The following is a 24,731-nucleotide window of genomic DNA, read 5'->3' on the forward strand; positions in this document are numbered from 1 at the left end:
CGTGCAAATCTGATTCAGGCCGATTCCTCTCACATCAAACCACATGATCCCATAAAACATTAATCAGCTCACAATCCCTGATCCGGCCCTATGAAACATTCATCTTTCCTATCCGCCCCCTCTTCCCAACACACACACGCACACGCACGCACACATTCTCTCTCTCTTTCTCTCGCTCGCTCGTCTCCGCTCACTTTCTCGCGCACAAGCGGGGGCGCGCACAGTTTGGGATGTCTGTCTAGAAGCGCCTGGATGTGCCTGCCTGCCTGCATCACCCTCTGCAGTCGTGGATTGTTTTCTCACTCTCTGTTTTTCCCTTCGTGTTAATTCTCCGGATTGCTTTATTTGTTTATTTTTTTAAACAATTGGTTTCCTTTTGGCTCGCCTAGTGTTCACAGAGGGATACTCCAAGTGGATGTTATTATACTCGCCTTCCAGGACGGACCCTCCAGATGTCCGAACGCGCCTTGCCATGGGGACGCGGTTTTCCGCTCCGCTTCTATAAGAAAACCTTTGGCTGAAGTTTTTAATGGACCCCTAATTATCCCGGATCTGCCCCCCCTTCACCAATGCTTCGCTGCACCATCACGCTCGCACTAAGCACGTCTCTCGTTTGAGATAAAGGGGTGCCTTCCAAGGGAAATTATTTTATTTTAATTTGGGTAAAACATGAAGACCTCGGCTGTTGGTGGTAGGTGATTTTTTTATGCATATATAAAGAAAAAATGCATGTTTCAAAGCAATATGTGCAAATGTAAAGTACGGATATGAACATAAAGTGTCTTTGGGGGAATGCGCAACTCGGTCCCCGAATCAGCTGGAGCGGGTGGCATAGTCTGAGGAGCCGCTCACTCCAACCGTGCCAAGTTCAGGGCATGCGACGTCCCATGATATCAGTGACAAGCCCGGCTGGCTGGAGGTGGCAGTTATTACAGATGCAGAGTTAGAGAGATCGGAGAACTGGATCTGTATATTTGTACACGCATGCAGGAGAAGCCCGTCTGAAAGCTCGCCCTGCCGCTTCTCCTCCCCGCCCCACCCTGTCCCAGCTCATCGGGAGACTTGAGCTCATTTTTATTCCTTTCCCTTTACAGTTTTACTGCATCTAATGCTAGTTCGTTACTTTGAATTTTGCGAGTTTTAGCGTGAAAAATGACAGCTCTTTAAATTGAAAATGCAAATATAACGGCGTGCAAGTGTTTATAGCCCAGCACCCAGGTGAAAGAAGGGTAACTTGCAAAAGGTATTTTATTTTCAAGCTAAATCGTACAGTGTAAAAATGCATTTCTCTATAAGAGGAACACTCCGCCGAGTATTCCCAGTCTGATCAGATTAAGAGCTGCGCAGTTTGTGAAATATTCCAAGAATAAAATGCTCCTGTTCGCATAGATGTTGTCTGCTCTGCTTTGTCCGACTTGATTTCGTCTCGTAGTGTCTAAAAAAAATAATAGAAACTCAGACAGTAGCTCGATCAGCAATTATGAAGTGTTCTAATATCTAATATGTGAACTTCGCTCGAAAATCGGGGCGCAGGGTTCAGTATGAATTAACGGGAGGACGAGAGCTGCCATGTAACTGAGTAAGCGTCTATCAACGCTTTGAAGATGTGTTAAATAAAAGAGAGCGTGTAACATCCATCTAAAGCTCAGGTCCCAGACTTCATAATAAATAAATAAATAAATAAATAAATAAATAAATAAATAAAATGGTCATGTAACATCGAATGAAAAAGAGCGAAACGTCAAAAGACGAACACAGCGTCTGGCACGTGAGCAGCCCGGTGGCGCAGTGTTTCGATTCTCACTTGTGTTCCAGTGTTAAATGTACTCGCCTGGTGTTAAAAGTCAATCGTTCATGTGAATATATGGAATGATTGGACCCCACATAGACACTCAACGGGTTCATTTAAGATTTTACAGGAATTTGATCTTTCCATGTCAGCCTAGACTTCGATAACCCACCAAGTCCCAAAAATATCCAAATTACGCTGCGGATACCTGAACTGGATTCTGCCTTGTACCTTATGTGTTGGGTTACCCCAGAAACACTTTTTAAAAAAAAGATAGGCTTGAACGGTTGGTTTTCTTTCTTTCTTTCCTTCTTTGAAGTAAATGAGACTGCAACATCTTATGTGTCCAAATGAAATCGAAGTGGACTCTGTCACTTTGCCTGTCACCTATAGAGACCTCTATTTTAGTGGACACCTGTGGATTGCACCAACACGCGGCCGATCGGTAGTCATCTGGACACCTAAGCGACTGAGGGGCAACGGGGTCTGGGTTTGGACCATGAAATGTGTGATGCGTAGTTATTATGTCCATTCCCTATATACCTCCATGTGCTTCTCATTACACATTTCAATCTAACAAATTCCATGCACTGTCCAAACCTGCCGTCAAGATCATCATCAGCCCATTACAAGGTGAACACACACACGCACACTGTGGAGAATTTGAAATCGTCAGTCCACCCCAGAGCGCCCGAAGGAAACCCACACGAATAAGGGGGGGACATGCAACGCTATTTAGGGAGGACGAGAGCCATGGTCTCGTTACCGTGAGGCTGCACTGCGCCACCATGCTACCCCATATGATCTGATTAGTGAATTCTTATAAAATGTATTTCATGGGAGCAAAAATCTGAAATTGCCCTTTACACTGGTCTCATTACTGTGAGGCGGCGAGTCTACCACTGCGCCACCACGGCACTCCAGAAGAATACGAATCACAATTCATAGTGAATTGTTCATGGGGAGCACACAACTGAATCGCCCCCCTCTGCCCGCTGTAGCTACCTGTTTTTAAGTATTTTGGATAGCCTGTCTGTGGTTCACCTACTGGTGGCCCAGAAGATAGTGTTTGGGGTAGAGTTCTATGACTGGGCTTCTGTTTATATTTTTATGTGTTCATTTCATGTGTCTTTGAAGCCATAGACTGCATTTCCGAAGTTACGTTTTAATATTGTTCTCTCTTACGAGTTGATCCTTTTTTTCCGTTTTGGACCCCATCTTGTATTCTACAGATCTCCACCATTTTGGGCACCCCTCGTGGTTATTCATTCTATAATTACCTTTTGCGAGATGGTCATAGAAAGGCGCTATATAAATGAAATGTATTATTAGTATTATTACGTTTTGGACCCCCATCTTGTATTTAAACGATCTCCACCGCTATGGGAACAGCATCTTATGATTATACGGGGAGAACCAAGGAGGAACACAGGACAGGAACCCCAGCCTACTTAATGGTCCCCCCTCTCAAATACCCACTATAATAGGAAACGGTGTCCCGTTCACGCGTGGATGGATGCGTTTATTTCAGCTAATACCTTTCAAAGGACTTTGTGCATTTAGAAAAGAAGATGCCCAGTATTTGGTGAGAGATATCGTTTATTAATATGCGCATACCTTAAAAAGATATTAGTTCTCGAATATAACGGTGCTAAACTTAAGAGCGCGCCATGTGCGGAGTTATATAACCTTGAAGAGCGCCTCGTGAGTTCACCTCCCTCATTTAAGATGGGGGCCATAGATCTGCGATTAGATCGCCGTAAATTTTCAGGCTGTTGAGATTTTTGTTTCCTTCCCTGCTGCACAGCTCCTGATGCCGACACATTTTCATAAACCCCGAAAATCCGGTTACCGTTAAACCGTTCAAAGTATGCATTGCGCGTCTTGATTGCGAAGTTGCAGTTCCGGCAATCTAGCCTCCCTTGCCTTTGGACTTTACTGCATTGTTTTCACCCCTACAATGTCTGAAGTCAATTCCTTTGAGCCCAGAGGGTTTATTAAGTCGGAGTGACCCCCAGCCTCGGTAATCTTCACTCTTCAGTGACTGCGCGCTCGCTTAATCGGGGCTGAGCAGGAGTTACGTGTCGTCAGAGGGGCTCTCACGGGAGCGGCTAGCCGAACAAGCTGCCTCGTTTTTCCGTCTCTTGCAGGACTGCGGAGTTTTCGGTTCTCTTATTGAGGATGCTACATGTTATAAATATATGAATGATTTAATATTATTATTATTATTATCGTTATTATCATTAGGCGCCAGCCAGTCGTACACTATAAAAACGCATCAACCAATAATATTGACATTTTATATTGTGCCCTTCCCGACCATGAACGCAAAACATGTTAATAACATTTTGAACCTTTTCAAGTCATCCCTTATTTTTTTTATGCTATATAGGATAGAGACTGTTGCCACCGAAGCTGGGCGAGCCGTGCCAGTTCTGTGTAATGCCAACCAAAGTGGGCGCGCTGAGCCGGGCTCTTCTAATGAAACGCTTTACACTGTAAAAGCAGGGACATTGACAGAAGAAATGTCACCGCGTTATTACTATGACCAACAACAACAAAAAGCGCATTTAGCTATTTCTTCAATTCGGGGGACAGAATGTGAGTAAATGGAAGCTTGTAATTGCTTCAAAGAAGTAGTCTTTATTATTATTATTTTATTTTATCTTATTTTTTTGTTGGACGCCATGGATTTCCGTGTAGCTTGTCACTTAGGAGAGCATCCATACGCCGAAGTCCACTGGGGATGCTTGTCGTCGGGGCCGCATCCTGCCATTCTGCTCCTAATGTGGTTTAAACTCATTTGCTTCTTGTGTACTTCCAGTTGCTCACAATTCAGGGCTGTGGTTTGCTGATGGAAGGCTAAATTGAAATTGGCTTCCTGCTCATTAAGTCAAAGTTCACTTATGCCCTTCTCATCTCTCTCTAGTGTGACATGTTCTTTCCTGAATGTTCCTTGGGTGGAGTTGTACCTTTTCTCTGATTCTTTCTGGAGAAGCTTTTCCGTTCAGGCTGTTAGAAAATATGTGGTGTGCAGTAATGTCGCACTAATCAATGCCCAAGAAGGGAGTATTGAGTCATTTGTGCTTTGAATTATCTAACATTCTCTGTATTTGGAGAGGTTTACCTAAGAGGGTGCTTCAGTGTCTCATTGTGAACAACATCTGCGGCCATTTGAGTTCTGCGCATGGCATGGACTCCACGGGCTGATGAAGGGCTTCATGGAAGTGAACATGTGCTACATTTGGAGTGCCAAGTAGCTTCTTGCACCAACATCTAGACCGGCGTGCATGTGGACTTGGCGTTTGGTCACTTATGCTCTCATGTAAAATGGTGCCAATTGCAGGAAGGAAGCTGTCATGTCCTAGCACTGCCCAATGCACCTGTGGGTAGATGAAAAGCAGCTTGGCACGAGCTTGCCTAGTAAGTGCTGAACATCAAATGTTCCCAGGGCACTTATAAATAAGTTGAAGAAGTCGGCATATCATGACACGTGCCTGCCTGGTGGGATTAGCAGCTGTACCCAGTGCACCACTGGCACTTGCTCATCAATAGGTACAGCATTTAAAATGTACAAAGTATATATGAAAGGAGTTGGCATGTCCTGGCAATTGCATATTAGGCCTCATCCATAAAATTTTCTCAGTGCATTCGTGAATAAATTAAAAAGGTTGGCATGTCTTGGCATTTTCTTGCCAATTGGTGATGCAAATAAAATGTATAAATTATATGAAGGAAGTGGGCATGTCCGGGCAATTGTCTAGTTTACCCTGCCTCCTATTCTCTATGCATTTCTGAATAAATCAAAGAGGTTGGCACATCCTGGCACTTGTTTGCCAATAGGTGTTGCAAATAAATTGCATGAATTACTGTATATGAAAGAAGTTGCATGCCCTGACACTTGCCTAGAAGAACACTGCCCCCAAAATGTACTAAAATGCATTTATGAATACATGAAAGAAGTTGGCACATCTTGGTACTTGCCTGCCTACTAGGTGCTGCATATAAAATGTATGAATAATATGAAAGAAATTGGCATGTCCTGGCACTTGCCTAGTAGGTCCTGCTCACAAAATGTTTTTAATGCATTCATAAATAAATGAATGTCCTGGCATTTCCTTGCTAAAAGGTGTTGCATAAAACTGTATGAAATTATAAGAAAGAAGTTGGCATGCCCTGACACTTATTAGTAGGCCCTGCCACCAAAATGTAAGCTACAGATTCATAGTAGATCCTATCCCCAAAATATTCTTAATGCACTTATGAATAAATTAAAGTAGTTGGCACTTCTTGGCACTTGTTTTGCAAGAGGTGCTGAATATAAAATGCATGAATTATTTGAATGAGGTTGCCAGGTCCTGGCATTTGCTTGCCCAGCAAACTTAGCACATAAAAGGTGCTGAGTGTACAGTTGAATAAATGGAAAACGATGGCTGGTCCGGGCACTTGCTTGACAATAGATGCTGCATATGAAATGTATGAAATACACGAAAGAAGATGGCATGTCCTGGCACTCACCTAGTAAGTTCTGACCCTCAAATAATGCTTGCATTTATAAATAAATGGAAGAGGTTGGCACATCCTGGCACTTGCTTGCCAATAGGTACTGCATTTTTAAATGTATGAATTATAGGAAAGGTGTTGGCATATCCTGGCACTTGTTTAGTAGGCCCTGCCTCCAAAATTTAAGCAGCACATTTGTAAACAAATTAAACAAGTTGGCATGTCCTGGCACTTGCTTGCCCATTAAGCTTAGTATATAACATGTACCCAGTGCACATTTGAATGTATACCTACCTAAAGATGGCTAGTCCTGGTGCTTTTTTTTACCAATAGGTGATGCATATGAAATGTATGAAATAAATGAAAGACATTGGCATGTCCTGGCACTTGCCTAGCAGATTCTGCCCCCCCCCGCCCCCCCCCAAACACACACACACACAAATAATGAATGCATTTAGGAATAAATGAAAGATGTTTCCAGATCCTGGCACTTGCTTGCTAATAGGTGCTGCATTTTAACAGTATTAATTGAATGGATGATGGCAGCATGTCCTGGCACTTGTTTACTGGGCTCTGCCTCCAAAATGTAAGCAACACATTTATAAATAAATGAAAGAAGTTGGCATGTCCTGGCACTCACCTAGTATATTCCATCCCCAAAAAATAATGAATGCATTTACGAATAATAAAAAAAAAATGTTGGCACATCCTGGCTTTTGTTTACGAGTCCTGCCACCAAAATGTATTCCATTCATTCATTCATTCATTAGTAAATGCAAGAAGTTGGCACACCCTGGCACTGGTATGTGAATAGGTGCTGCATTTAAAATGTATTAGTTAAATGAAAGAAGTTGGCATGTCCTGGCACTTGCTTCCCAATAGGTGCTACATTAAAAAATATGAATAAATGAAAGAAGTTGGCATGTCCTGGCACTTGCTTCCCAATAGGTGCAACATTTAAAAAATATGAATAAATGAAAGAAGTTGGCATGTCCTGGCACTTGCTTCCCAATAGGTGCTACATTTAAAAAATATGAATAAATGAAAGAAGTTGGCATGTCCTGGCACTTGCTTCCCAATAGGTGCAACATTTAAAAAATATGAATAAATGAAAGAAGCTGGCATGTCCTGGCACTTGCTTCCCAATAGGTGCAACATTTAAAAAATACGAATAAATGAAAGAAGTTGGCATGTCCTGGCACTTGCTTCCCAATAGGTGCTACATTTAAAAAATATGAATAAATGAAAGAAGTTGGCATGTCCTGGCACTTGCTTCCCAATAGGTGCTACATTTAAAAAATATGAATAAATGAAAGAAGTTGGCATGTCCTGGCACTTGCTTCACAATAGGTGCTACATTTAAAAAATACGAATAAATGAAAGAAGCTGGCATGTCCTGGCACTTGCTTCCCAATAGGTGCAACATTTAAAAAATACGAATAAATGAAAGAAGTTGGCATGTCCTGGCACTTGCTTCACAATAGGTGCTACATTTAAAAAATACGAATAAATGAAAGAAGCTGGCATGTCCTGGCACTTGCTTCCCAATAGGTGCAACATTTAAAAAATACGAATAAATGAAAGAAGTTGGCATGTCCTGGCACTTGCTTCCCAATAGGTGCTACATTTAAAAAATATGAATAAATGAAAGAAGTTGGCATGTCCTGGCACTTGCTTCCCAATAGGTGCAACATTTAAAAAATATGAATAAATGAAAGAAGTTGGCATGTCCTGGCACTTGCTTCCCAATAGGTGCTACATTTAAAAAATACGAATAAATGAAAGAAGCTGGCATGTCCTGGCACTTGCTTCCCAATAGGTGCTACATTTAAAAAATATGAATAAATGAAAGAAGTTGGCATGTCCTGGCACTTGCTTGCACAGTAAGCTTTGCACATACAAAGTTCCCAATGGATGTTTGAATTTATGCACTTGAATAGAAAGTATAAATAAATGAAAGACGTTGGCATGTGGTGGAATAGAGATGTCTACTACCCACTGTACATGGCATCTGCTCCTGCTCTTAAAAAATGCAAGAAATTGGTGCTTGGCAGCTGTTTTGATGCTGTCTGTGATGTCTGTCTTTTAAATTAACGTAGAACATGCCGCTGGAGACCCAAAGGTGGAGTGAGTGAGCTCTGGCAGTGGACGACATTAACAGAGTTGTACTCTTGCAGACACACAAGCTCCAGAAGGGGCTTCATATTGGTACACAAGAGATGTTAGAATGTGTTGATGTCGAGTGGGTGCTGCTCTGCTTCTGAAGTGTCCTTTGCATTACCATTGACAGAAGTTAGGATGTGTGAACAATACCAGAAGGTGCTGCCCTGACCTGACACCGACCCACCACGTCCCACCCCAGCATGGTGTCCATAAAGGAGGCTGTGTGTGTGTGCGCTTTACTCGTGTCCTGCATGGCACTGAACCCCTGCACACAGTGTCCTCTGGTGTTACCATAACATAAAAAGAGAGAGACAACGACCAGCGGCCTTTCTAATTAGACACTTTGCCACGGAGGAAGCAGGCCATTGGGAATTTTTAAAACCGGCTGCTGGTGCTTTAAATACAAAGGTAACAAGTTTGACTTTACAAAGCTAAAAACGTGTTTAAGAACATTATGGAGGAAAACGTGCACATCTCAATGAGTGATCGTCTTCCACTGTGGCTCCTCTACTTCAGGGCACAGAAAGCAACAGTTATACGTTTCAGCCATGTCTACGGGCGGTCCGTTATTTAAGATCTTATCTACTCACATTTTTCTCATGAGGCTTTGTGGGTTTTTTTTTTTATCCTTTCAATTTCAGTTGTCCATAAAAAAGTTTAATAAGGGAATGTGTGCGGAGGGTGATTTATGGCAGCTTTTATCGTGCAGTGATAAAAATGATCAGAAAAATAAAATGTGCAAAGTCGGAAAGTGTGAAGTGCGGCTGGGTGGTGGACATTAATGTACTGAACGAAGCCGAGGGAAGTCAATGGACACTCGCCACCTATGTGTTTCACTTTGAAGTTGGGCGGTGGCGCAGTAATTGGCTCGGAGAGATCGGATTGACATTCTGATGTGTGTGCAATAAGCAGGTTGTGGATTTACACATTTAGTGAACGCCTTCACCCATGGCGACTTACAACTTTTGAAACACGGTTGGTTACATTGCTTTTGTTTTTCCAGTTGGGGCAAAGGCAGGTGAAGTGACTTGTTCGTGGACACCAGGTGTCAGTAGTGGGATCTGAACATACAACCTTAAACTTAGAAGACCAAAACCTTAACTTCTACACCACACTGCCTGCAAACTTTACTTTATTATTTAGCTGATGCCTTTATTCAAAGCAACTTGCGAGATTTGACAAACAATTGGTTATGTTTCTCTTTTGTTTTCCCAACTGGAGCACGGACAGGTCAAGTGACTAGCTCATGGCCTCCAGGTGTCAGTAGTGGGATTTGAACCAACAAGCTTAAACTTTGAAGACTAAAGCCTTACCTGCTTCACCATATCATTTACTTATTTGGCTGACACCTTTATCCAACATTCGAGACAAAATTGGTTACATTTCTTTTGTTTTTCCAATTGGAGGAGAGGCAGGTGACGTGACTTGTTAGTGGTCAGCAGGTGTCAGTAGTGGGATTTGAACCCACAACCCTAAAGTCAGAAGATCAAAACCGTATCCACTATGCCACACGTTGCTAGCGTTGTGTTTATTTACGTATGTTCCTGTAACACGGAGTTCAGATTTATGAACTATAAGCAACTCCACAGCAGCGCCGCCATACACAGTTCAGGATCAGTTCCTGCTTATAATTGCTTATAATTAAAAAGTTCGGGTCCAAAGAAAGGAATAATAGATGGATGTTTCATAGAGATAGATTATTTATTTGCTTTTTCGTTTAACTGTAAGCTCTGCTGACGACACTACCACGCAGCCTTTCCCTGTTGCCGTCGGCGCAATGAGTAGTAGCGTCTCTCTGTGACCGCGTGAGACAAGAGCTTCAAGAAGCCTTTGGCTATGTCCTGGCGATGTTCCCGTTAGTGCAACCAATTCTAGAGTGTCTGTATCCTCGTGAATTTAGAAATCGTTTGCCTCGCTAGACTGCAGTAACCGGTGGTGGTGCTCAAGAAGTCGCAGTGGCTCGTAGTGCCTCTTAGATTGGGGTTCGCGTGGGGTAGCAAATTCTCTTCAGCTTCCTGCATGATCCCCTCGCGTAGGGGTAGATTTTTATATCCGATTCTACTTCGGAAGACGGGACGTGTGCAGTTAACAAGCTCAGCGTGAGTTAAATGACTTACCAACGATCCGGGGTTGATTGTTTGGTTCCTATCTTGTTGACTAATTCTCCAGGGATAACGCTTGAGACGAATAAGCCGGCTTGATAATGAATGGACTGTAATAAAGAGCGATTAGCGGCGAGTCCGGACCCGAATAACGGTTCGGTCAGTGCGCGTTTTTGTATCCGGCCATGGATTCATTACATCCAATATGTTTGTTTACAGGAAAATAAGGAATATTAGGGATGTTTGAAACTGTTTATTTTTCAGCAGGTATTTGTAGACCCCATATGTTAATATTTGGAAGCAGTACCGCCGCTCCCTATACGCAGAGTACGCAGTCTGCGTAGGGCACCAACTCCCAGGGGGGCACCATCCCAGCTGCTCAAAAAAAATCGTTTTTATATATTATAATAATAAATTAATATTAATAATATACATATACAAATAAACAAAAATATAAACGTATATATTGCATTTTACGGTGAACGCAGAGTAGGCTAGCACACGTGATGACGCGCGCGCCCTCACCTCTGTTACGGCTGCCTAACTAATATTTGGGGGAGGGAGCACAAAAGTAAATTTCTGCTTAGGGCACCCATTTGGCCAGTAGCGGCCCTGTTTGGAAGTCCTACCGCTTTATGTTTTGGTGCACCCCTGTTAACACTATAGGCGACCCTAATAATAATAATAACATACAGAGACATCTCACAGCGATGGCTATAGATCGGTAAAGTGCTCTATTTATTCGGGCAAAGGGAAAAAAAACGAGACGAGGATTAGCGAGAACAGGTAAATAGAGTTACGGATAGTTCATGATGGTTTATTAATGGTTTGGAGAATGGATTATTGGGATTTACAGTATACTCCCCCCGCGCCGGGCACGGCATAAATCTTTTAACTAATTGCAGCGCTGGCCCGTTTCGCATATTTGGATGTCCATTAGCAGTACACACTCAATAGGATTAGGACTAATTGTCAAAGGGCTAAATGCCTGCTTTCCCCCGTTCTATTCTACAGCACAGGCCTTGTCAGCACCTCGGTGAGTCCTGCGTTAAATTTTAATGATTTAATCTGCCGACGATGGGCACGGCAGGCAGCTTTGAAAGGGAGGAACGGGGCGGTAAATTTGTTCTTCTGCTTACGGTATGGCTGCGGAGCTGATGAATGCCCTGATAAATTGTTAATTAGGTGGGAAGAAACGGGGTCTTTTAATTAACTAGTTGAGTAAAGCTTCAGCAGGGTTGATATTCTATTGTATTCCTTATTAAGAGCGGAGACTCTAGGGGTGGATTTCAAAGCGCTGCCGACTATACCGTTAATGGGAGCCTCCATTGATTTCCACCCGACGCTCATTTGCAAAGAGTCCTGGCGTCTCGAAAGCCTCAAGCCGACAAATCAGCGAGCGGAAAACAGAAAATCCGCTCGTCACGCTTTAATTCTGGCACATCGAAAATGTCATGCTTCGGGAATGACTTGAATGGATCAAGTATTTAAGTATGACCCGGACGGTGTGGGAGCAGTAGAAAGTAAGCCGCTTTCACCTCCCCGACCTTGACTTCAGTGGAGCTCTGGCGGAGAATGTTAAAGAGCTACATGATGATAAAACAAAGCCCCTCCTCGTCGCTCCCCTTGGAGCTGAAGCCCCACAGATGGACGTGGAAGGCAGATAAATGCCCCCAATATAAAAGCCAGCTTTGCTGTTAATAAACACGTCCCTGCTCTCCTGATGCGGGCTTAGTAAACTGAGCCAAGCCAACAGAAGCCATGCAGGTCACCCAGGGGCGACCATCTACAAAGAGGATGAACATTCAAACTGAAACTCCAAATAAACTTGGTGGGCAGCTACTTCAAGAGAAAACAAGTGCAGGTCTAACAGAAGAGCAGTAGTGGCCCTTTAGTTCTGCTGTCCCACCTGCATGTCATTCAGTTGAATCAAATTGGTCATGATGTGCTAACTTGCTTGATTTGGAATCATTTGGACCACCATGAGCCTTCCTTAGAGCTGATGGTCAGTAGTTTGCAGTTATCTGGCTTTTTGGAGTGACCACTTTGATGCTTACCATTTGGACCCCTCTAGCTCTGTTTTTTGTGCACTGTCCTAGCATAACAAATTGCATATATTGCATTTTTCTAATGGTCGGCAGGGTGGCACAGTGGGTAGCGCTGCTGCCTCGCAGATGGGAGATCTGGGGACCTGGGTTCACTTCCCGGGACCTCCCTGCGTGGAGTTTGCATGTTCTCCCCGTGTCTGTGTGGGTTTCCTCCGGGTGCTCCGGTTTCCTTCCAAAGACATGCAGGTTAGGTGGATTGGCGATTCTAAATTGGCCCTAGTGTGTGGTTTGTGTGTGTCCTGATGTGTGTAGGCACCCTGCCCGGGATTGGTTTCTGTCTTGTGCCCTGTGTTGGCTGGGATTGGCTCCAGCTGACCCCCATGACCCAGATAGCATCTATCAGTGGGTTGGAAAATGGATGGATGGATGCATTTTTCTAACCTACTCAAAGAGCTTCACATGAATCAACATTTCCCAACATGTGGGCAGTGGCAGCATTGCAGGTGGACCGCAGCTGACTATGGGCGAAATCCTGCTACCCCCCTCTGACCGTTGTGATGATTGCCCAGATTGAATCCTGTACAACCTCCCCAAACCCTGCAATGACAATGATGCTCAATTCACCAAAGAGGAAAAGCATCTACAATCATTCTTGATTCACCGATGGGGGACCATCTCCATGCCTGCTAAGATAATTGTATTAAATTCAAGGAGGGGGATCAAGGTAGGTCATGCTAAATTAATGGTGAGGGAAAGGTGGGTGGCTGGAACACACTTGCATTTGAAAAATGGGGTCAAGGTTGGGAAGCACTGACGTAGACCATGAGGAGCCACTGCCAATGTGCACCTGGATGATGCACCAGTACGCTTTCCATACATTTGCCATTAGGCAGTGGATGGGTGAGAGAGATAGTTAAGCAATAATGGACAGGGAATGATTGGCAGGCCGGAATAGCTAAGGTATGGTGGTCATGGTGAGCAGGATATAGGGGAACACCCTATAGATGTGTTATGATCTTAGAGACTAAGGACCTTGGCATTATGCTTCATCCAAAGGATGATGCCACTTGTTTACAGCACAGTGTGTCCATCACTGCACTGGGGCATTGGGACCCACACACAGACCACAAGGTAAGAAACCCCTGATGGCATCTCTTCCTGCAGCAACCCAAGCTTTTTCCTAGATGGTCCGGGTACAGGTATGCTTAGTTTAACCCAGTATTCCCCCTAATGTACCTCATGTTATTCCTGGATCTGAATTTTCATCTTTGATTTTTCTACACCCTTTCTATCTTCCCTGTGTGTAACACCTAATTGCTCATCTCACTTTGCCATCTCCTTCCTTGTTATTCCTTGAACTGTATCTTCACTGGCTTCTGACACCTCATCTCCATTTACACTCCTGTTAATGTACAACATGTTTCTTGCACCCTCATCCATTTGATTTATTCCCTATGTAGAAGATAAACTTCTTCAGCACCTTTGCTCAGTTTCCCCTTTGTCTTCTTCCACGTTTTACTTTGTACTGAACCTTCATCTTTAACTTTGTCTTTCTTTGCCATTCTTTGCCTTTATATTGCTCACATTTCATCCTCAGCGTGATCAGAGGGTGACCTTCTAGAGAGAGAAAATGGCAGGAATGGATGAATAAAGGGAGAACAGCAAGTATCAAATTAAAAGAAGGAGGACAACCAATCTGCTGCCCTTTTTGGCTTCACTTTAAGGTTCCTAAACCCCTGCTTATGCACTTTCCCATAAGAGCAACACACCAAAGCACTCCCTTTCTCGCCTTCCATCTCCTTGGCCATTCTTCTTCCTTCTGTTTCAATATCTGTCCCAGTCTCCCCCGGAATTCTGGTTGGGAGGCTTTAACACTTATTCTGGGGTCACATTTGTGGTCAGGCTGTCCTGACACCAAACCAGAACTCCCTCTAATGGCTCCTGGTGTCCCAGCACTCTTTGATTTGCTCCAGGAGTACCACAAGCCTTCAGCTAGCCCTTTTAGGTGCACAGATCCATTTTGTTTTGGAGTCAAGCGTCTTCTGATAGCCTGGAGGTGCTGACATGTTTCCTCTTCCTGTTCACTATTGATTTCCAAATCCTGTAGCATCCTGGCTGCACCTCTACTGCCTCAACTGATGCCCTTCATGGGTACTCAGCACATACTGTATAAAGTCTTCTAGAACACTCTGGCATATGCAGAACCTTTCCTTGCCATTGCTAGTGATTTTCTTTTCCTTTCTCTCTTTCTTGGATGTCTGCTGTAGGACTTAGTCTGCCTCACGCCATCCTTGTACTGCCACTGCTGCGGCACAACATCTTCATTCTTTACATTTCATATTCTGATACCTCCATCTTTCCTCCCTATGCATTACTGTTTCAAGTCACAATTTTTGGTTTTCCTGTTCTTCACATTGCAACCTCATTCATCTTCAGACTGTTTTGTCTTCATACTGGGATTTTAGGTTTATGCTTTCCATTTGTCAGATTAATCCCTCATCTCCAGCTTTTGCATTTCGTCCACATTTTAATCTTGTTACCTGTTGGTCACATCAGTATCTTTTTTACCTGTGCTGTTGCACACGTTGCACCCCCACTACCTGCACTGCTATTCTTCTAAATGGATCCCCATTTTCAGACCTGCAGCTGCTCACATCGCAGCCCAGCTGTCCACCTCACCATTTCTCACAGTGCATTCCCCTTTTCAGTCACATAACACCTCACTTTGAAATCACAGTTCCAAACATTATAAGATGGCCATTGGATGGATGTTCCTCTTTTTCTGATACAATGTTCCTCAGAATTTGTGCCATTCCCCATGTCTTGTTCAACACATTGCATCCTCATCTCCATCCTTAAAGTTCTTTCCACTGCATCTCCATTTTACTCCAGGTGTTCCTCACACTGCACCCCTCTTCTCAAGTTTTAGTGCTGCTTCCATTGAATCTCATCTCCATGTTGCAACTCTAGGTTCTACTTTGCCACCTGTTTTCTCAAGTTGCAGGATTTTTGCTTTCCCATTGTTCATATTGCAATTTCATCTTCAGCCTGGAATTCCATCATGTTGGGCTTCTTTTCTATTTCTTACCTTTCACAACCGTCACTGGGGCTGTTGTTCCTCTAATTGCATTCCCATTTTTCATCCTATAGCTCCTCAAAGTGTATCTTCATTCTTAGTCCTATAGCTCCAGTAGAACTGAAATATATTATCATGGCACCTTATGCTTCATTCTTAAAGCTCCTCATGCTATACCCCCATCTTTAGATTTACACCTCCTTACAGTTGATTCTTATCTTCAGTTATGAAACCTTCACATTGTATTCTCAGTTTTTGCATTGTGTCACCATCTTCAGCCTTATAACTCATCAGGTCTCTAGCTTCTCACATTGTATCACCATCTTCAGCCCCATATCTCCTCAGTCTTATAACATCTCACATTATAGCACCATATTCAGACCAATAGCTCATCAGTCTTCTAGATTCACACATTGTATCACCATCTTCACATCTGTAGCTCCTCGGTCCTGAAGCTTCTCATATTGTATCACCATCTTCAGATGTATAGGTCCTCAGTCCTGACCCTTCTCATATTGTATCACCATCTTCAGATCTATAGCTCCTTAGTCCTGACCCTTCTCATATTGTATCACCATCTTCAGATATATAGGTCCTCAGTCCTGAACCTTCTCATATTGTATCTCTATCTTCAGATCAATAGCTCCTCAGTCCTGAAGATTCTCATATTGTATCACCATCTTCAGATCTATAGCTCCTCAGTCCTGAAGCTTCTCATATCGTATCCTCATGTTCAGATCTATAGCTCCTCAGTACTGAAGCTTTGGATATTGTATCTCTATCTTCAAATCCATACCTCCTCAGTCCTGAAGCTTCTCACATTGTATCACCATCTTCAGCCCCATATCTATTCTGTCTTATAACTTCTCACATTATAGCACCATATTCAGCCCAATAGCTCCTCAGTCTTCTAGATTCACACATTCACACACCATCTTCACATCTATAGCTCCTCGGTCCTGAAGCTTCTCATATTGTATCACCATCTTCAGATCTATAGCTCCTCAGTCCTGAAGCTTCTCATATTGTATCACCATCTTCAGATCTATAGCTCCTTAGTCCTGAAGCTTCTCATATTGTATTACCATCTTCGGATCTATAGCTCCTCATTCCTGAAGATTTTCATATTGTATCACCATCTTCACATCTATAGCCCCTCAGTCCTGAAGCTTCAGCTCCTTACTCTGTATCCTCATCTACAGTCTTAAACCATTTGATATTGCCTATTGAAATTCAGCATATTATCTCCTCATAATTTTCTCTCATCTTCAGCTTAAAATCTTTTCCTATTATGCCCAGTTTCTTAGGACCTCATACTGTATACTCATTTTTATCCCAGTAACTCCTCATTTGGTGATTCCAAAAACCTCTTTTATTGTACCCTAACTTGGAACTCTTCATATTTTCCTCAAGCTTCAGACTTGCTGCTCCTCAAACTTCATCATCACCTCTTTCTTTCTAGCCCTGTACCTGATGTTTTATTCCACCTTTCTGTCGAGTTTATCTTAACTTTTCACTCACCAGATAAATCATTCTACTGGTTTACTCAATTATCCTAAGGAGTCTATAAAAAGCAAACATTGTCCTGTCCAGATATACAATTAAGAACATTTGCTGTGGAGCAACACTATGGCTAACATTCTCCCTTACAGCTCCAGAGTGTTAGATTCAACCACCGCCCTGGTGATTTGTCTTTGTGGGTTTTTTTTTATTGGATGCTCCTCTAAGTTTTCCACATTACATCTTCAGTTGTGGTCCACTTGTCCTCCCACATCTTAAGGTCACGCTTGTTAGGTTGACTAATAATTTCAATATTACGTACCCCATGTTAGGCTGTTTGGCTCCTAACTTTTTCCATTGCTGCCGGGATACTCTCCAGCTACTACACTATTGAAGATGTGTGAGATGGGTTTATGTACATGAATGAAGGTTGTCCAGTTGGTTTAGGTGACTCTGATGAGACTTTGATATGGAAATATGTTGACTGACCAACAACAATGATGGCTTTAGATACACTGAATACTCCCTGACCAGAGAGCACATTCAAGTGGCTCATGCGGGTTTTGATGTACAGACAAGCCACCCTCATTCGTAAACTGCTTTTAGTGGCACCAACACACTAGTCAGATGGAAATAAAACTACACTGCAAGAAAGAGAAGGAGGGAGAAGGTACAAATTCTCTTGTAAAGAGCTTAAGGGTCCCCTAGGAATCCAAGTGGAAAATCACCCAAAGCCTTTAGCCCTAAAAAGCTGTGAGAGATTCCCTAACATGGAGACCATTCTCAAAAGCAGGATACTATGGTGGTGAAGATGGGATCAGTAATTCCTCATTCCCCTCAGGCCAGTCAAGGAAATTTATTTATGGTAATGCATTTCTGGAGGCTCGTCTCCAAAACTGAAGTCTACAAAAATGTACAAAAGTAAAAACGAATGACAGGGAATGACAGAGATGCGGCAATGACTGTCTGACTCTAGAGGCTCGAGAACCACAGCACTGAAAAATAAAAAGATACGTGAAGTGAAAGAGAATGTGACTCCGTCAGACGAGCTAGACTTAAAAGTGTTAGCTAATGCGTCTCTTTGGTGTGGCTTAAATCTCTCGTCGTTTTGTTTGCTTGTCGCCAAATGCTTTGCATGACAAAGGCTCTAAAAAAACAAAACAAAAATGCCATCTGATTTCCTAATTATTCTGCTGTTGTGTTGCTGCTGGAGTCCTAGGAGGGTTGGACTGCTTTTGCAGACAGTTTGTTTGATTTATCTTTTCCTCCTTCATTACATACCCAAGTCTTACTCTGAAAGGCGCCTTCGGATTTTTATACCAACTGCTGCAAAATTCTCTCCAACTGTAGCTGCTTCACACTGTCAATGAATGTCGGGCATCTCAGTCCAGCAGACAGGAAGAGGCCTGCTGTTGGCTGTCCACCTTGCCTGGCACCCCGCTGGCATGCCGAATCCTGCTTGGGTTGGTTCACTGGTTTTGGCTTTACGGTAGGATTGGGAGAACAGATGGTGTCATCTCGCTGCCAGGACTTCCTCTAAATGCTCCTGCCACATCCCAGAAATGAGACGCTATTGCCGCTGTCCTTTACTTGTTGGAGTGGGTGCACTCTTTTTTGTCATTTGGCCATTTCTTTAATAAAAGAGCAAAATAATTTATATTTGTTACCATCTCTCCAGGACTTTGAAGCCTGATAAACTGACCCACCAGCCTGTGTTCAAAAGGGGAATTGGGAGACCCAATCCGATAGCAAAAAAACAAAACACACAGACACAGACAGAAACACACGCTAGTTAATAAAAAAGCAGATGAAGTCTACAGATAACAGAAAGGGCAACTCTACCCCCATTTTTATTTAAATTCTTTTTTTTTCTAAGACATCAAAATTATAGCCTGCCCTGTCTTATTCACTCCTGAAATAGAGTGGTGGGCAAGGAACTCATCCTACTTCCAAATACCTGGGGTACTAAAGACTCTTAATGCCTCAGGCAGACTGAGCGACTGCATGCAAGGACTTCTTGTGGAAGGAGACCTTTGGTGGGCTGGGGGCAACCGGGTGGGGGTTTAAAGAATATGCTGCTCAAATTACTGATGTCTTCACAGCGACAGACATGGAATCACACTCCTGTAGTCTGATTCATCATGGCAAGTCCAATAAAGATTACGGGCAGATGGGCAGTGTTAAGGTACAGCTGGACAGCCAACTTCAGTGAGCAGCCCAGAATTCAGTGGCCAGCATGGAGCTGGAGCTGCAGGAGGGGTGAATGCAACCAAGCAGTTTCAGTGGAATGTCCTTCACAGCATGGCAGTGCAAAGAACTGAACACAATGTTTGATTTAGTAACATGCACAAGGAACAAAATGTGAAACTACCTATCATAAATAAAAAAATATGGAAGGTGCTATATAAAAGATAGATAGATAGATAGATAGATAGATAGATAGATAGATAGATATGAAAAGTGGTATGTAAAGGATATGAAAGGTACTATATAAGAGAGATTTCAAAATCATACCTTTAGGTAGATAGGCACAATAAAATTGGTAGACAGATATAAAATCAATTGTATAGCCATCTATCTATCTATCTATCTATCTATCTATCTATCTATCTATCTATCTATCTATCTATCTATCTATCTATCTATCTATCTATCTATCTATCTATCTAATGTAAAAGATTTTATCGAGCCTAAAAACTCAATTTAAAAATTAATCACATAAATGGAATTTGTTCCAAGATTTGTCAAAAAAAGAATTGTATGACTGGTGTCTTAAAGTATCCCATTTTATACATTTGAAGGAGATGACTGATACCCTCTGGAGGAACACTCTGTGTCTGCATGACACGACATCTCCAGCATGGAGGACTTTATATAAACCTCCCATTGAGAAAAGAGTTGGGGACCTGCAGTGGAGGATTCTACATGTAGCAGTAGCTACCAATTCATTCTTAAAAACCATTGGCGCCAGTGCAACAGATCAGTGTCCATTTTGCCTTCAGAAAGAAACAATTTATCATTTATTCCTGTATTGTACCAGATTAAAACCATTGCTGAATTTCCTTGCTTTATCGTTGTTGAATTTGGGAATTGTATTTAATGAACTCATTTATATTTTTGGAATGTCGGTGTCGAGAATTCGTAAAAGAGAATGTTTACTTTGCAATTTTTTGTTAGGCCAGGCCAAGATGGCAACTTTAAAAAGAAATAGAGATAAAGATCGATGCTCTGTTAATGTTTAAGGTCCTCCTTCAAAGGAGATTGAAGATTGAATTTGCATATTTTAAACTAATTAATCAATTAGATGTATTTAGTGAAATCTGGGCTGTAAATGATGTTTTATGTTCCATGGAAAATGAATGTCTGGTACTAAAGAGTAGGAAAACTTTACTTTTAAATGTTTTTGAATGTTGGCTGTTAATTTGACTGCAGTTGTGTTAAAATTGTTAATAAAGGTCATTTTAAAATTAAAAAAAAATCTATCTATCTATCTATCTATCTATCTATCTATCTATCTATCTATCTATTATACGGTGCCTTTCATATCTATCTATCTATCTATCTATCTATCTATCTATCTATCTATCTATCTATCTATCTATCTATCTATCTATCTATCTATTATATAGTGCCTTTTATATCTATCTATCTATCTATCTATCTATCTATCTATCTATCTATCTATCTATCTATCTATCTAATATAGTGTCTTTATCTATCTATCTATCTATCTATCTATCTATCTATCTATCTATCTATCTATCTATCTATCTATCTATCTATCTATCTATCTATCTATCTATCTATCTATCTCATATAGTGTCTTTATTATCTATCTATCTATTAACAAGCACAAAGATGTAAGACATAAGGCACACCCCAAATGTATTTATCTATCTATCTAAGTGGAAATTGCAGGTTTTTTATTTTTTTAGGTGTAATGAATACATTAAAGCAGGTGTGTATGTGAGTATGCCCTGCAATCGACAGCCACTACATGCATGGTTGGTTCTGGCCTTGCACCCAGTGCAGTTGGGATAGCCCAGATGCTCCCAAAATAGATGAAATAGTTTGGAATTGTTGTGCTTGTGCCTGGCAACAGTGGTTTTGACAGAAAATGGTATCAGGAGATAGCATGGAGAAGTCAGTCGTCATGCAGGGGTCATAACCGGGAAGACAATAATTAAATAACAAAGGTCAGGATGTGTAGCCAGGCTAAGACCCCTCCCCAAATATCATCTCAAGCCCTCCCTCCCCAACAGCGTATAGAGTGAGGTCACGACACAATTGCCACAGGTAACACATTGGTAAGGGCAGCATTGCCAACCAACTTTATTATAAATTAAATTAAATTTATGATAAACTAACTATTCTTTATAAAATGATAAAACAAAAAAGTTAAAATGCAATTATAACAAATGTGAAGAGTACTGAAGATGGTGAACAAACAGGAATGAGATTTTGTGGAGTTTTATTGCAAGCCCATTTGACAGATGTTTATACTTGAACTAAATCAGCAACATCTTCAAAGTCTTCTGTCGTAATTCTGTTCAATTTGACTTATTATTATTATTATTATTATTATTATTATTATTATTGCTGTTGTCGTCGTTGCTGGCTTGTAAACTGTGCTTTTTTAGAGGTGTAATTCTGTAGTAGCAGCAGGTCCACTTGCGTTTCTTCTCCTGTTCTCTGTTGCTTTTGATGCTTGCACTTTCTAATCATTCTGGTGTGTACTTTAACTTGCTTTGTAAGTCACCACAGATAAAGACATCTGCTAAATAAATGTTTAAACATATAATGATAATAATCTGCGGTGGGTTGGCACCCTGCCCGGGATTGATTCCTGCCTTGTGCCCTGTGTTGTCTGGGATTGGCTCCAGCAGACCCCCGTGACCCTGTGTTCGGTATTCAGCGGGTTGGAAAATGGATGGATGGATGGATGGATGATAATAATATTTAATATTGAGAATGCACATTACACTGTACATACAGTATATTGATTATGCCATGTTGTGATTGTATTCATTTCTGGACTCTGTCTAAGGTGTCAGTCACTGTGTCAGTTAAAAGTCCCCTTAAGTTTGCACCACAAGTGTTTAGTTCAACAGGGCAGGCGCCTTTTGGTTTAAAGTGATTGCATTCAGTTTCATGCTATACATTTTATGGCTTTAAATGCTGTCTATTTTTATTGTTTTAAAGCTAATCATTTTTATTGTTTTAGATTTTTTCCAACAAATAATATATTATTATTAATTTTTTTTATTGTGCGTGGTGTCAGCTGATTAAAATGCTGTGTTAATGACATCATGATGTATGACCTCGGGAGACTCCAACATCATGGTGTCCATAAGGAAAGCAACATAGTTCCATGGGAGAAAATTAATTGTTCTTTTTACCATCCTAAAAACAAAAGATGTATATATAACGAATAGATTTCTCTACCTCATAAATATTGACAATCATACTAATAAATTTTAGAGGTCAAGGAACAGTTGGAAAAACATAACTTTTAAGCCGGACCATGACTCAAATGAGATATAAATATTGGAAGCAAACTTCAAGGTTGGACTCTGGCCTACAGCAATCAGATAACTGGATTCAACTGGTTTAGACAATGGATCGATCAAAGTGCTTTGTTGTTTCAAAAATATTCTTCATGTTGGAAAAACTGCTAACAAGACAAAAAGTTTCCGAGATGCTGACTGGAACTTTTACCTTTTGTGCAGACGATTTGTCCTAAATAAAGCTGAGTAGCGTAGATGGCAGGATTAGTAACAGCCATTGTGGTTCTTTCCTTCCCTAAAAAATGTGTGCTGAGCTGCCCTACTCTACTTTCCAAACCTAATTAGCAACACAGTTAGATTCAAAAAATCATCATTTCATGTCAAATAATTAATTTTCTTTTCACTTTGAATTCATACTTCAGACAAAAAGGTTAGAAGAGATTGCAGTAATGGATGTGTTCATTTGGAGTGAGTGTGGCTTGAACTGGAAACAAAACCTTGCCGGGTCTTTGGATTTTTTGTCGGCGTCCTGGTCCTCTTCTCAATGTTTCTGAGACTCAGAGATCTCCTGTCCAGAGATGGCTTTTTCAGTTTTAACAAACACAGCTTGCTAAACAAATGGATGAATGAAAGTAAAACAGTGCTTGAGCTGGGTCTGTATACCCCAGTGTGGTGTACCGTCGGTATTTTGACTCAGCGGGGCATAACGCGGTGGGAGAAGACCTAGAAGAGACTGGAGGGGTTATTTCTGGAGGAGTGGGAAGATGCCCATAGGATAGGAAAGTCTGGTTTGTTAACTGTAACATGATGCTACTGCAGCCTTCACCAGGGAAAGTGACTTGAGCAAAATAAGCAACCCTTATTTTATTTAGTACTTCATTTAAATATAGCTCCTTTTAGACATATTTTAAAACATTTGGAGCACAGGCAGGCTAAGCGATTTTTCCAGGATTAGCCAGAGACTTAACACCTAACATCTAACATGTTAAGGTCAAGGCCCATAATCGGAAGTTCATTTTATCAGGGGCATTACACGTACATGACAAAGGACTTGTGACTTTGGAGCATTTTCATATTTTTATTAACTGTCCCATCCTTTCAATTTAAATACAGACACACTGATGGATGTTACAGACAGGAGCAAAATGGCCAATTTGCATACATGGAGAATATTGTGGGATGCCTAATGGTATACACAAATTTAGTGCAATATCTGTTATTTAGAGATGCTGTTAGAATGCAAATTGCCTTCTCTGCATTTCGCCTTTCTTGCACGTCGATAATGAATGCTTTATATAGTGCTGTAATTGGAAGAACTGAGAATCCCATAATCCTCTGGGTAAATGACAAGGATGAGGGTTTGCCGCTTTCACACTTATTATAAAAAAAAGCCCTTTTTTTATGTTTTTGTTAGGAGAAGTTAAGAAATGTATGCGATCCAGGAATAAAGTCTTTTTTTTTTTTTTCTGCCAGATCCATGGAAAAGGTTGGCATTGTGCTGCTATTCTTAAAAATAGAAAATTGTGGCTTTCTTAAATTTAATCCGCTTAGCAATACGAGAGCAAAATGAGTGAAGAGTTTATGTCAATTGATCATCCATTCAAAATCAAAGTGGAAAATCATCCCAAAAACAAAACAGAATAAAGCTTTTATTGTATGGTAAATCAATTCAATACAAAAGAGCTGAAGACTGTAAATTTTAATGAGTTGCCATTTTGCACTGAAGTGATGGTTCTTGTTACAATTAATGGCTACTGTGTTTTCCCGGGGCTGCCTGTTGTTGACTACATGGTGTGAATGCTGCTAGCAAAGAAATAAAAGAAGACACAAAAAGATTTATAGAATTTTAGATAGACTACCTGTGTTAACCGTCTTAAAATCCGAGTAATCAATTTAGGCCATACAGCAATACAACATATTTTGTGTGTAGTGCTCTCCACTGAATGCAGGTGCAGAGCGCTGTGAACAATTCTCAATTAAAATACAACTATAGAATAAACTACATACAAAATACAGAACTGGGACACACACAAATGCAGATTT

General features: G+C 41.5%; 1 protein-coding gene across 1 annotated transcript in view; it reads left to right on the plus strand.

Annotated features, from left to right (window-relative positions):
- The first annotated feature begins 201 nt into the window (after nt 1-201).
- The window catches only part of rtn4r (reticulon 4 receptor), a 170,199-nt gene continuing 145,669 nt past the window's right edge, over nt 202-24,731 (plus strand). Inside the window, exon 1 of the mRNA XM_028824811.2 lies at nt 202-691. Coding sequence (XP_028680644.1) covers nt 670-691 — 22 coding nt within the window. The 5' untranslated portion in view covers nt 202-669. The remainder of the gene's footprint in view (nt 692-24,731) is intronic.

The sequence above is a fragment of the Erpetoichthys calabaricus genome, chromosome 18, assembly GCF_900747795.2.
Source record: "Erpetoichthys calabaricus chromosome 18, fErpCal1.3, whole genome shotgun sequence".
In the NCBI taxonomy this organism is placed as follows: Eukaryota; Metazoa; Chordata; class Cladistia; order Polypteriformes; family Polypteridae; genus Erpetoichthys; species Erpetoichthys calabaricus.